Below are 13,890 nucleotides of genomic sequence, written 5' to 3'. Positions count from 1 at the left end.
TTATTTTCCTTAAATTTTGTTTTAATACTTTCACATACCTTCTACTCAAATGTGAACGAGACGTTATCAATAAAACGGTCCGCGGATGACATATGGCAAAAATAAATTTTTTGTTTTTTGGTAGGACTGTTATAAGCTTACATGGCAAATTTCAGCGTGATATGTCACATAGTTTGTTTTCTGTGCTACTGTAAACAAGTCAAGCTCGAGTGTGTTCTTCGAATTCTCTTTTATGACTTCAATTGTCTCAAAATGTTTTCCACGGAGCGGCAACTTGAGCTTGGGAAACAGGAAAAAGTCACATGGAGCCAAATCAGGCGAATACGGTGCTTGCGGAACGATATTAACATTATTTTTGTTCAAATAATCGCGAACAAGACGTGATGTATGAGCTGGTGCATTATCGTGATGCAAGAACCATGACTTGTTGTCCCACAATTCCTTCCTTTTAAGAACAATGTATGGATTCCTAAAAGACGCCGACCTACTCCGAAGGATTTAAAACCGTTCATACTTCCCGGACAGCTGATAGCCTCTGATGCTAGTGCTGCATGACAACCCAGTTTATATACTAGTTATTAACATTGTATAAGCTTAATTAAAAAAAAATACATAATAGGCGTTCTGAATGGCCCAGATATAAGGAAGCTGGTGAATGATGAGTCATTTGACGCGGATTTAATAGACACTGAGTTGATTGCCTGATACGCAATCAAAATAGTTATTGAAGGCTTTCTAGATAAAAATAGATCAGAAACCTACAAGTCTGATGTGTAAACTATGTTGGATGCATTCGAAAAGCTTCAAGTCAACATGTCTCTCAAAATTCATCTCATGCATTTTCATTTGAATGAATTTAGTAGACAACTCGCCACCGAATCCGACGAGCATGGAGAACGATATCATCAGGTATCTGGTATCAGGTATTGCTATTTGAATAAAGATGACTTTAAAAAACAATTTTACAGCAATTCTTTTCTTATTGAATTCTTTTGTATTCTTTCTACTAGAGGCAAGGGGAAAAAAGCCCCAGATGCCACCAAAACATCTCTTTTTCCACCAAAAACATCTCAGAGTTTTATTTGATATGGAGTACATGAAATTCATAAAGTACGTTCACATATGCATTAATTACCAATAAATCCACAAAATTAATCTACCCCTTCACATTTTTCAGATTACCTCCAAAATTGACAATCAGCTGTCAATACTGTTGTGAAAGATTTTTCGGTGTTTTGTTTGTTTAAATATTATTAACGATATGAAGGAAAGACGAGGAGAAGGAATAGCTAATTTAATTGCGCAATTAGCTGCTAATAAAAAACAGTTGGAGGAAATCCCTAAACGACTATTACTGAAATTTAAAAATATTATGGCATCAATACGCATTCGAAATTCGATATTACATTTTATAATAAGTAATGAGAGGACACACATTTATGAGCACACGCTTCTTTTTCTGTTATATGAATGCATAGTTGATAATACCTAACAAAAATTTTATTAGAAATTTGTCTACAAATTGTTTTATTTGCCGGCATCCATTTTATTTAGTTTTTTACTCTGACGTTTCTCTTTACACTCGTAAAAATAATGATCTGTAATACAGAAACAACTCTGTGTTTTTTAAAAAGTATGGTAATAATCTAGGATTATTTATAATCTCAGATTTCGGGAGAGAAATTTTGTATGGGTAATCTCGCTTTTAAATTACGGATTGGGAGTTAAGTACGAAAAAGGAGATAATCTACGTACGTAGAATGAACGTAATGAACGTATTGTAAGGCATATTGTGTGAAGGGGAATAGCCTTATAATTATTGAGGGAGCTCTACATTGCATATGGAAAAGCGAAGACGTAAATAGTTCCCGTAATCTGATTATAGTTTCTAAATCCAGAACTATATCCGTGTTAGAGGAATTCCACAATGGACCAGGTGGAGGTCATCTGGGTATCACTAAAACGCTGGAGAAGATTAAGATGCTGTTTTACTGGGTAAATTGCAGAGAATCAGTTGCAGAATGGATTCGAAATTGCACACAGTGTTTGGCAGCGAAAGGTCCAAAAGAGAGAATTCGTGAAAGATTTCAGAAATACAACGTGGATTCACCATTTGAGCGAGTGGCCCCGGCTCCGTTTCCAACAAGTGACTCCAGCAACAAATATGTCCTCGTAGTTATGGATTACTTCAGTATGTAGTAAGTAAGTGTACTATTGGTGATGTTTTTGTGCAGAACTGGGTGACTCAGCCTAGAACACCTATTGAGTTCCATTCAGACTAAGGATGAAACTTCGAGTCCACAGTTTTTAATGTCCAGATTTGCTTGTTGGAATTAAAAACACACGTACAATACCCTTGTACTCGCAATCGGATAGAATGGGCGAACGATTCAACCGCACTCTGTATAAGCACTTGCAAAAAGTAGTCGGAAAGTGCTAACGAAATTGAAACAAACACATCCAATTGTTCCTGTTGGCATATCACTCAGCTGTACATAAAACTACTGTCCAATCGCCTGCAAGGGCCTTCTTTGGAAGTTATTAAAGGCTTCCGGGTAATTTAGCGTTCGGAAGAAGTACCGCTCGTGCAATGGACGAAGGTAGTCATTCGGAAATACTGCAGGGTGACATGGAGGAATTACACCCAACTAATGGGTAACAAAATGAAGGATCGATTTGACCGTGCTGTGAACTACGAAGGATTCACCGAAAGCAATTTGGTAATTCTTTATAATCCGCAAAGAAAGGGGCTTCTCCAAAACCACAACAGTTCTAGGAACGACCATACAAAGTGATTCAAAGATTGAATGATGGGGTTTAGGTTGAATGTGTCGATTAGATAGATAGGATGGATTTATTTTTAATTTTGCCTGTGCCGCAGGCTGCAAAATAAGCCCTCAGTGAAAAATTTAAGCAAATCTTTTTCGCAAACGTTTTCTCACTTGCAGATGTGCCTTGCTTTATAAATTTTGGTTCTGTTTAAGGGGGTCTTCTGGTCTCGAGGCCCTGAAATGAAGGGTTTTTTTGGGGATTGATTGTGACAAATCCTGTGAATATTTAAAAAAAAAATTTTTTTTATTTTAAAGGTACATGTCTTGGCTTTTAAAAAATGGCCTTGACTTTGAAAAAAATTAACACCCGCGACCTTGAAATGGCGCTGAAGACGTCCACCTCCAAACGAAACAGGTCTCCATTTTGGTCACGGTTGTTCCACCTGGGTAATCAGAAAGCAAAAATTAGATATGCGTTGTCTTCAGAGTTGCCCTGGTTAAGTTTTCCCGTGACAGATTTTTTTTTTTAAATAGTTATGCAACAATTTGCAAAAAAAATTTTTTTTTGCTCATTTTTTGAACTTTAAAAGGTTATAAAAATGGAATGAAAAAAAATTTCAAAAATCGTACACGGGGAAACTTAGCGGTAAGTTTTCCGAACCTTTTAAGACCAAAACCATTGAAATCGGAGTATAACTACTATGAAAAGTGTGACCAAAATGCTTAAAAAACACGATTTTCGGGGAAACGCGTTTAAAGATAAAGTTTATGATAAAACGGCCGGAGGAGGGTACACTTCGGTGCCCAGAAAAATGTGAAAAAATGCGATTTTCAAAAAATCCTTTCTGTGGCGTATTCTCGCATACACATACAACAAAATTATGCAAAAAAAAAATCGATTTTTTTTTTCGCTGGAGACCAGACGACCCCCTTAACTGATTAGCCCAGCGATTTGAGTAGCTGGTTTTAATTGATGCTCATTAACGAAGTTTACTGAATCACCCTTCCAAAATTATTCAAATAAATTTTAGAAAAATAAAAATCAAAATCTGTTTACTCATGCTTTATTCAGATTTCATGTTCACTTAAGGGTTGAGCAAATGAAGCAAATGACTTTTCGACGACTAGTTGTCAAATATCCAGCTGTCGTCGAGTCGGAATTTTTTGTTGCTTGTTTACTCAACAATCTTTGCAATTTTCAGCTGTGTATTTGTGTTGTGATTTTGTAAAAGTTATATTGTCCGAAAATTGCAAATGCTGTTCACACCGCTGGCCCTTTAATCATACCCTTAAAACTAATACAAAAATATTTTTAAGTGAGAAATGTCAAATTGGAATACTATTTGTCGTATATGTTCCAGTCCTGCTGAATACGAGATTTTCGAGAAGATACCAGCGTATTTACATGCCAGCTCAAATGAGTTCCTAAATTGGCAGAAAACAATAAACGTCCTGTTGGAGGAAACAACAGGACTAAAGGTATGAAAGCTTTGATATTAAGAATTAATACTAATTTACCTTCTCAAATTAATAGTGTTCTGAAAATGATGGTTTGCCAAATAAGATCTGTGCACTTTGCATTTCCTACCTAAAACATGCAGTATCTTTTCGTGAACAATGTGTTAACAACTCTTTGACTTTGAAAGCCGTTTACTTGCTGCAGCAACCAAATCAAAAGAACAGCGCAAGCAAAAGAAATATTGATAAAGATAGTCTATTAATTACTGCGCAAGAACTGAATTTTACAAATGAACGTCAAGTAGACACTAATCTACTTAACAATAATTATTCGCAAGATCAGAATAAAGTGTGTAAACAATTGCTAAATAACAACTTTCAAGCGAATGCTCCCACTCAACAAAATATCGAACAACAGTTACGATATCTGAATTTGCTCTTCAATAAAGACACTAATGCCGGTCTGCAAACGTATAAACGCAGAAAGGATAGTTCAGCATTGGATTTTGAAAATACCATTGCAAGCGGTGGTGATCGCTATGCCGAAGAAGACTTTCAAACAGCCACGTCGAGCGATGAAAACGACGTGACCGTAATCGCGCAGAAGCACAACATTTTTTCATACAAAGAAAAGAATTTCGAAGAAGATGATATTATGGATATAGACGAGCTACGTGATGCTATTACAATCAACATACCGGAAAGTTGTAAGGAACGCAAATGTCGTGCATGTTTCCGTCGCTTTATGTTTGAAGATTCGTATAATGAGCACATGAGTACATGTATCGAATATAAATTCCTCACATATATCGAGGAAATTAATAGACTATTGGATATCCGCCGCAGTAAGGCTATTTCGCCACATGAATTTGTGCGGCGCATGATTTTCTGCATCCGCAAGACTTGCGAGTGGCTGAAGAAAGCGAATTGTGGTGACATGTTGCTCCCCGATTTAGTACAGAATGGAAGCAACGCGGAAGAGAAAAGCAAATGCCGTTTAGAAAGCGAATGCAAAAGCTCTGCCGCATCGTCAGGCGATCAGAAGCAAACAACTGCACAGGTAGCATACAATGAAAAATCTCGTAAGCGCTATGATTTAGCTAAACATAATAAAATGACTGATTTACAAACTAAAATCAACTCCAATGCACACGATAAAAATCTTAAAACTAATGATGTAATTACCGGCGGTAAGATATTTGAAAGCCAAAAAATAGTACGCAGCAATGCCACCACACCAATAACAATAAATAACAACGTTTTATACGAAATAGAGCGTTCTCAAAATATTTTACCCAATTTAGATCTCGAACTGGACCCAGATGTTAAAAAACCCATTGCTTTATTGGCTCTTAAAAACACCACACCATGTACTGCCACCTTTAATTGTAGTGCTCGTGCCGATAATGTTGTGAGTGCACTGAAAGATACAGCCGAACGCTTAACATTCCTTCAGAAACTGCAACAGGCTGCCAGTCAACAGTCGCCAACATCTGGAAATTCCACACGTGCCACAGAACCAGGCACACTTTTAATAAATGTACGTAAAGACTTATTACCCCTAACGCCACCCAGCAAGCAACATGCAACATCACCAGCCGCAGTTACGCCAAAAACCATTCCCCTAACTCCATTGCGTCGTAATGTTAGCTTTAGTGCGCGTTGCAATCCATGTAATTTACTATTTGAGACACTCGCCGCACTCGAAATTCACAATGCAATGTATCACAATCATATGCCAATACAACCAATCAAACCAACGGAGGAGGCACAGCTGAAGGATATTGAAAGAGAGGTCGAACACAAACGTATTATTGCATTGTTTGAAGATGAAGATGACGAAGATGATTTAAACGCAATATAGTATAATTGCATACATATAAGATGAAATATCTGTTACGTATTAATTTGCCCCTAATTTATAAGCCAAAATTACAAACTCTTACTATCTATTTATATATAATATGGTTTATTTTATATTCGTTTTCATTTTTTTGAACCTATGACAAACCGTAACTTGACTTATGTTAAACTTATGACATATGTATTCACTTTCTCAATTATGAGAGTTACAAAAATGAAACTTCTCTATTTGTATTGATTACTTTGTGATATAGCGTCTGATGAAAGTTCATCTTTAACATGTACACAAAAATCATTTTAATTAAGATAATAGAGCCAATCTTTCCAACATTTTATTTATTATTTATGTACTATTGTATATATAAACAAATATCATTTTAATGCATCAATATTATTGTATTAGTCGCCATAACTTCAAAAAAATATACTTTAAAAAATTCAGTCCAACTCGCGACCCAACTTAACCGCGTTCAATTTGTAAGTTTTTATCAAAACACCAATTCAGTAAATATTCAATGTTCACCGGGGGTTTTCTCGCGCATTCAAATGAGAAGTACTTTATAGATAGTAACGCAATTTATTGCCCTACATGTACCCTTTTCAAATAAAAAGAAATTTTAGTATAAATCCTATAATTCCCACCAGGGTAGAAAGGCACTATTTCCTCCAAGTATTCCTTTTCTTTCTCTTCCCGTCTCTATAGTTCCTCCAATAAACCATCATCTTCCCTATCAGAATGATCCACAATTATTTCATAAATTCGCCATCAGAACCATTTGAATTATTTGAGTATCCAGTGGATTTAGTGGATTAAGTATTTAACGTACGCTTAGACCGCATTCATCAGGGTAACTTGTGGAAGAAGGAGAGACGAGGGAAGGTGAAAGGGGCACGGAATTGCTCGTACTCAGGAAATTTGCTTTGTGCTTTCTAGCGTCTCAATGTTGCTGGCTGTATACTAGAAACCAAAGTAATTGCAAGCAACGGCATTGCCCTGTTGAACGTCTCCTACAACACCAAAATAGAATTCGCAAAGTTGAAGCAACAAAAGTTTCTCTGTATGACACGGCCTTATTTGACAACATCAAAATTAATATTTTTTTTTTTTTTTTTTTTGTGTACATAATTAACCCATTTGGGTTTTTTGCACCTGAGTATAAAAGCCATTTGTTTTACACATGTATGTATAGCAGTACTGTTTAGTTTACTCTCAACGTTATAATTATTTCAACAAGTGTTCGATATTATCTTTAGTTTTTTTTTCGAAAAAGTAATGTTTTAGCATTTTTAACTATTTTTCAATTTCAAGGTTGATTTTTTTGAAGGAAAAAAAAATGTAAAAAATAGGTGTCATTCCTGTAACATATGGCAAATAAGCATAAAGAAAAATTAAATTTCACATACGGATTTTACTTTATTTAATACACTTTGGATTTACAATTAACTTTTTTCCTTTGCTCGAAAATGTACGGAATTTTTATTTTATTGAATAGTTGGGTAGGTAGGAGTATAAACTTAAGTGCGGGAAAGGCATTTATGAATTTCATAACAAATTTGAGAAACAAGTAATATAGCAAATCATATACAAAACATAATATTTTACAATAAATAGTTATAATACAAGCAATGCGAAAACTGCAGAAAGTTGGCAAAAAAACAACGTTAAACATATTTTTTCATATATACCTCCGCGTTGGGTATTTATAGTTCGTTTTTACTCCCTATGTTCCACGAAGGATATTTACCAGGTAGGAATCCATCTCTATATAGCTTCCAATATGTATTAAGACTTAAACTTTAACCTTTGGAAATTTTCGAGTCGGCCAGTTGATCGACTAAATGTGGCTCGAAGGTGTTATATTGCAATTATTAAAATACGAAAAAGAATTAAAAATATACGAAGAAATTATTGTCCACTCCATTTATAGTGATCGATTAGTAACAGGGAAATTCACACAAGGGAACAAATTAGTCATTTTTTATGAACATAACAATTCATCTAATCTATATTTGGAAATATAACGAAAAGGACACATTTCTAAAGCAATTATGTAAATATGTATAACGTACTTTACATATATATGGCAACCCTCTCATTTTCTGTAAGTTAAAATTTGCAGCGTGAGCTCTTAAATGCAGCAGTTCGCTCCGGGCTTAATCAAATAATTAAAGGTGATGGCAACTCTTCTAACGTTGCATCTATTTGTAATTTTTTATCACAAATTTTTGCAGTTAAACAAATTTTTATAAACAATGCATCAGGCTTATAATATTCACACTATTTTAAAACAAGGTGTACAAATAGAATCTATAGCCGCATTTGGTGAGCAACAAATCTACCTTTTCCACGACAATCATTTCTACACTATTGGAATGTCCGAGTTATATATCCAGCCAAGGACTATCGCTCTAGCAACATTGTCCAAATATTGAAATATCGGACTTGCGCTCAGAACACAAAACCACGTTCATATATTTACGGAGAATGTTTATCATACAAATCTATTACGAAATTACTGACACTAAAATTAATTTTCATACCTTCCATTGTTTATTTACAGGTAACAATGTCATCTTGGGCACTCGCAGTGGCCAGCTTATTATGTACTCTGTGGACGAGAAAGGCGCTGTGGATATGTTAATGTTTAATAAGAATTTTAGTAAAAAAGCTATTGTGCAGATGCAGGTCATACCGGCGGAGCACCTTCTCTTTGTGCTAACGGACAATACATTGCATGTTTGCGATATCAGTGGAGTAGGTAGCAATTTTACGTTCATACATAGCGCTGTGGCCACCAAAGGTTGCACTTTATTTGCTTTGGATGTAAAGGTATGTAATCTAATCTAAACTAAAAGTCGCTGCATTCAAAGACAACGGAAAAGCATCAGCTATATAGTCATTAAAATCCGGAATATATACATTTAATTTTAGCCTGCCAAGCTTCCGGCCGGTGAGATGACTACCGTTATTGGTGTTTGCTGTGCAATTAAGCGCCAATTACAATTCTTTTACTGGAAGCAAGACAAATTAAACACATTCGCTTTTAGTATTGAACTGAAAGATGTCCCTAAAGCTCTGAGTTGGGTGGACGATGCTGTTTGTATTGGATTTAAAGATGAATACGTCATTTATAACGTAAGAAAATATTTGATTAAATATTAGTCACAAATTACTTGAATATTTTTTGCAGATGCTCGCAAACAAACCTGAGAAGCACGATTTGATAGTGACCTCATCATCACACAGCATGGATCCCTGTATTTGCATTATGAAACATAATATGTTAGGTGTTTCTAAAGACCAGTATCTAGTTGCCATTGATACAAGTGACTATGTAAAAAAAGATGACGAAAAGCGCAAGACATTCGGCACAATTGAGGCATCAGTTGGTAGTGTTGAAATTAAAACTAAGCCGAAGCCAATCATGTGGAGCAGTGCATTACTTGATATAGGTATGTACCATAAAAAGTAAATTATTTATATAAGTCAACCGTTTTTTTCTTGCGATTATCTCGGGTAAGTTTGGGATGAACCTTACGTTATCGGACGCGTGGCAAATGCTATAGAAGTGCGATGCATTGAGGGGAGCAGTTTAAATAAGGACACCCTTGTGCAAACTATACCGGAGCTGAGTAAAACCAAGTTCTTAGTGCACTCTGGAAAAGGCACAATATTTGCTGCTGCCAATTCTGAGCTATGGTGTATTCGAATGGTAGATGTGCCGACACAACGTAATATTTTGCTACAGCAGAAGAAATTTCAACTCGCCATCGGGCTGACGGTAATAACTAAGTATAATTCTTAAATTATATTGACTTTATATCTTAAATCATACATAGGCTATTTCCGAAGAGCCGGAAGAAAACAAAGCTGCTACGATTCGCGAAATACACATGCGTTATGCCCGTGAACTATTTGCTAACAAACAATTTGCCGATTCGATGAAAGAATTCGAAAAGGCTGCTGCCGATCCATATGATGTTATTCGGCTTTTTCCGAATTTGCTACAGGATCAGACGAACAAAACCAATGAGGCAGCTGTGCCCGCACCACCAATTGCACATTTAGAAGAAAAAGATATGGAAAATGCACTTCTAGCATTGATAGAATTTCTCGCATTAGCTCGTCAAAAAGAGGTTGTCAAACTACGTGACACTAAAAGTACCTCCAAATCACTCCTATCCATAGTAGACACAACGTTATTGAAATGTTATCTGCAGGCTAGTTTTTCTATCGTGGAATTATTTCTTGTATACATTTCTAATTGCTTTTTTGTTGCAGACCAATGATTCGCTGGTTGCCCCTCTTTTACGTTTAAATCAGTGTCATTTAGAGGAATCGGAAAAGACTTTGAAAAAGCATGATAAAATATCTGAGCTGATAATACTATATCAAATGAATGGCAAACATAGGAAAGCTTTAGAATTGTTGAAAGCGCAGGCTTCAGTCGAGGGTTCGAGTCTTTATGGTCATGATCGTACTATAAAATATTTACAGCAACTAGGCAGCCCACAAATGTCTTTAATATTCGAGTTCTGCGATTGGGTGTTAAAAGAGTCGCCCGAAGTTGGATTGCGTATTTTTACGGATAATTTCATTGAGGTCGAAAACTTGCCTCGAGCCAATGTACTCGATTTCCTGCTTAGTCGTCATAAAACTTTAGTCATTCCCTACTTGGAACATGTAATCAATGTATGGAAAGACAGCAATACCCTTCTACACAATGTATTAGCAAAACAGTATCGTGATAAAGTGCACAACCTACTTGAAGAGTCAAAGAAGGATGCGTCTACGAACAAAAGGTTTGCGCTGTTTTGGAAGCGTTTATTTGGAATATGAAGGGAAAATATTTCTTGTGTTTATTTAACAGTGAAGCGAACGAAAATTTAAAGAAATGGCGTGAGAAGTTATGCGACTTTTTAAAGAACTCGCAGAACTATGCACCGGAGGTGGTACTGAAAGATTTTCCTACAAATGAGTTGCTTGAAGAGCGTGCGTTGATTCTCGGTCGACTTAAGAAACATGGAGAAGTATTGGCAATCTACATGCAAGTGTTGGGTGATGCGCAAAAGGCTACTGAGTACTGTGAGGCAAATTATGAGAATGATAAGAACATTTTTGCTACTCTTTTGAAGACGCTGTTGAATCCAGCGCGTCAGCCTCCATATGAAGATGTTGCCTTACATCCAGACTTTTTGCGACCGAACGAACAAATCGTACTGGAGCTACTAAGTAAATATGCTGAGAAAATTGACCCTTACGTCGTTATTCCGGTATATCACCATACCACATACATACATTTAGGTACCATTCATATTTGCATATTATTTTGCTTAACAGTTGTTGCCGGATGACATGCCAGTGCAGTCCATATGGAATTACTTGGAAATCGTGCTGCGTACTGAAATCGCTGAACAACATGAGAAGGAAGTGATGGCCAGGTTATTAAAATCCGAAATTCAACGTGTCAGAAGCGAGATACACGCAGAGGAAAAAAAATCCGTTGTACTAACAGAGTTTACCGTGTGCCCACATTGTAAAAAACGTTTCACAAATCCACCAGCATTCGTGCGGTATCCCAATGGAGAAGTGGTGCATTTATCTTGTCACGACAAGTACGTTCAGTCTAGTTCGGGTACTAGTTACATTTAGTTATATACTTAATAGATGTACCATTTTCTATTAATTTATGATTTGGTTTTATGTGATCTATTAATGTTGGAAGTCAGCCTTCAATAAGTATATTGTATATCTTTTACATACTAATAAACCCGATTACGCCTCGATGCGGCTCATTCAATTTTGGGATAATCGTGTAAACATATTATAATTTTTCAAATTACTGCTCACAAATATATGCGGAAGAACTGGTAATTCGTATACATATATATTCGGCGGTCACTGCAGCCGAATGGACTGATGCTTGACTAGCATTCGGGAGTGCGTGGGTTCGAATCTCCTTGCACGAAATAGCAAAATGATGAAAAAAGTTTTTTCTAATAGCGGTCGCCACTCGGCAAACAACGAAGAAACCTTGCCGTTCGGAGTCGGCTTAAAACTGTAGGTCCCTCCATTTTTGGAGCAACATCAAGACGCACGCCACAAATGGGAGGAGTTTGGCCAAACGCCTAACCGAATAGACGTTTGAATAATTTTAACTTCTTTGAATCCATTGGTTTTTATACGATACTTGTTGATGATTGAAAATGCTTACAGATACATTTGCCTGCAGAGTGTCGGTCGCTATAACTATTTATATGTATTATGCCCGTAATAGCAATCAATAAACACTCAGCATAGTGATTCGATTTCTAGTCACCCTAAATCAGAAACTCGTTTCAAAATAAACTTCTTAGTTATAGCGACTTTTTATTGAAAATACATATTTGATCCTCGAAAATACTCTGATCACAGTTATATAATAATTTAACCTTGACATTTACGGAGTAACTCATCATATCCGTCAAATTTTGGAATTCGAAGATTTTCTAATTGACATGGTAGAGTTTGACCAACCACCTCTTGCTGCGGCACTAAGTGCCTCAGTAAATAAATTGTTTCTAACGTTAGCTCCTTTTCTTCGAATTCAAAAATTCTGTTCAATATATCCTCTAAGTTTGTATTCCAAGCATCTCTTATTTGTTGGGTCAGCACACCAAGCGTATGTGGCTGGCCTACTAGCATATTAGTCAATAAGCGTACGCCATACAGAATTCTCAGACGATTACTAATGCTTATAAAGTCTTCAGTGGTACACAAATTATCCAGGGTAAATTCTACCAAATAAATAGTTTGCTCCATAGTTAAATCCATCATTGGATTTACAACTTCAGTATGGAATAACAGTTGCAAATGGTATTCGCCAGCTAAGCTACTACGCTTTTTCTTGCACATATGCTCTTTTATGAAGAGTAAATCCTGGGCTCTAAGTACTCGATTATTGGAGGCTACTAACAACTGTAAACAAATAGCTGCGTCCTCTCTAAAGTCGTTTGTTGGATCTGTATCGCCACTATCATCTACATATAGGTCCCACAATTTGGGAATTATTTCCATTTGTACGATAGTTTGCGCCGCTTTCTGGCTCGTTGAGACTGTATTAGCAATTGTCCAGAGCGATGTACGCTTTAAGCGGTCATCAAGGCTATCCAGGTAGGTAACTAAATAACTGCCCGCCGTATTTGTGATTTTTTCACAAACTGGCGCCTCACCAAGTGATAAATTGCAAAGACATTCCACCGCGCCTATTTGACGCCCAGAGTCGATACCTATAGTGATATGGTTTATGAATGTTAGTAAGTTATAATTATTAATTTACATATATACATTATGTTACCGGTGAGTTCTTTTACAATGATATGCAAAATACCAGGAACTTTGGCGAACAACTTTATATGGTCCATACTCTGCAGGAACGCATGACTCAATTGATACATTTCCTCTACCGATGCATGTTTGCGCCGTTTTATTCGCGTTATTAAACCTTCTACATCTTTTACGGTTAGGTTATTTATCTCCTCCACTTTTTTATTAATCTCTCCCAAACCGAATCGCAATGCATCTTTGGACTTGGCACGGTGCAATTCCCGCTGGTGTTGAGAAATTTCCCTAAGTTTTTCACGTAGAAATTGTGTAAGTACTGGGTCTCCCTGAGATGACTGTGCCTTTTCAGAATCTGTATTCATTGTTAAAAAATATGCAAATTTATTAATTCTGAAATATGAACAGTTTAATTTAATAAGATCGCTTATGCCGTTACTTTTGTGAGGTTTTGCCGCAATAAAAAAATATAGAAAA

At 36.3% G+C, this 13,890-nt stretch overlaps 3 protein-coding genes across 3 annotated transcripts; 2 read left to right on the top strand and 1 right to left on the bottom strand.

Moving 5' to 3' along the window:
• The first annotated feature begins 3,911 nt into the window (after positions 1-3,911).
• Positions 3,912-6,762, top strand: LOC129248560 (uncharacterized). Its single transcript, XM_054888156.1, has 2 exons — positions 3,912-4,250; positions 4,306-6,762. The coding sequence occupies exons 1-2, from the start codon at positions 4,095-4,097 to the stop codon at positions 6,091-6,093; spliced, it is 1,944 nt and encodes a 647-aa protein (XP_054744131.1). The 5' UTR covers positions 3,912-4,094; the 3' UTR covers positions 6,094-6,762.
• Positions 6,763-8,244: 1,482 nt separating this feature from the next.
• On the top strand, positions 8,245-11,917 carry LOC129248167 (vam6/Vps39-like protein). Its single transcript, XM_054887624.1, has 9 exons — positions 8,245-8,415; positions 8,654-8,922; positions 9,025-9,228; positions 9,284-9,545; positions 9,615-9,874; positions 9,933-10,313; positions 10,375-10,895; positions 10,964-11,366; positions 11,434-11,917. Exons 1-9 carry the CDS (start codon positions 8,346-8,348, stop codon positions 11,743-11,745), a joined length of 2,682 nt encoding a protein of 893 aa, XP_054743599.1. The 5' UTR covers positions 8,245-8,345; the 3' UTR covers positions 11,746-11,917.
• A 512-nt stretch (positions 11,918-12,429) lies between these two features.
• On the bottom strand, positions 12,430-13,877 carry LOC129248547 (uncharacterized). Its single transcript, XM_054888135.1, has 2 exons — positions 13,430-13,877; positions 12,430-13,361 (listed from the first exon to the last, which is right to left on the bottom strand). The coding sequence occupies exons 1-2, from the start codon at positions 13,776-13,778 to the stop codon at positions 12,520-12,522; spliced, it is 1,191 nt and encodes a 396-aa protein (XP_054744110.1). The 5' UTR covers positions 13,779-13,877; the 3' UTR covers positions 12,430-12,519.
• Between the last annotated feature and the right edge of the window lie 13 nt (positions 13,878-13,890).

Source organism: Anastrepha obliqua, chromosome 5 (genome assembly GCF_027943255.1).
Source record: "Anastrepha obliqua isolate idAnaObli1 chromosome 5, idAnaObli1_1.0, whole genome shotgun sequence".
Lineage (NCBI taxonomy): Eukaryota > Metazoa > Arthropoda > Insecta > Diptera > Tephritidae > Anastrepha > Anastrepha obliqua.
The sequence above is the reverse complement of the archived record's forward strand: the minus strand, read 5'-3'. Positions and strand labels throughout refer to the sequence as shown.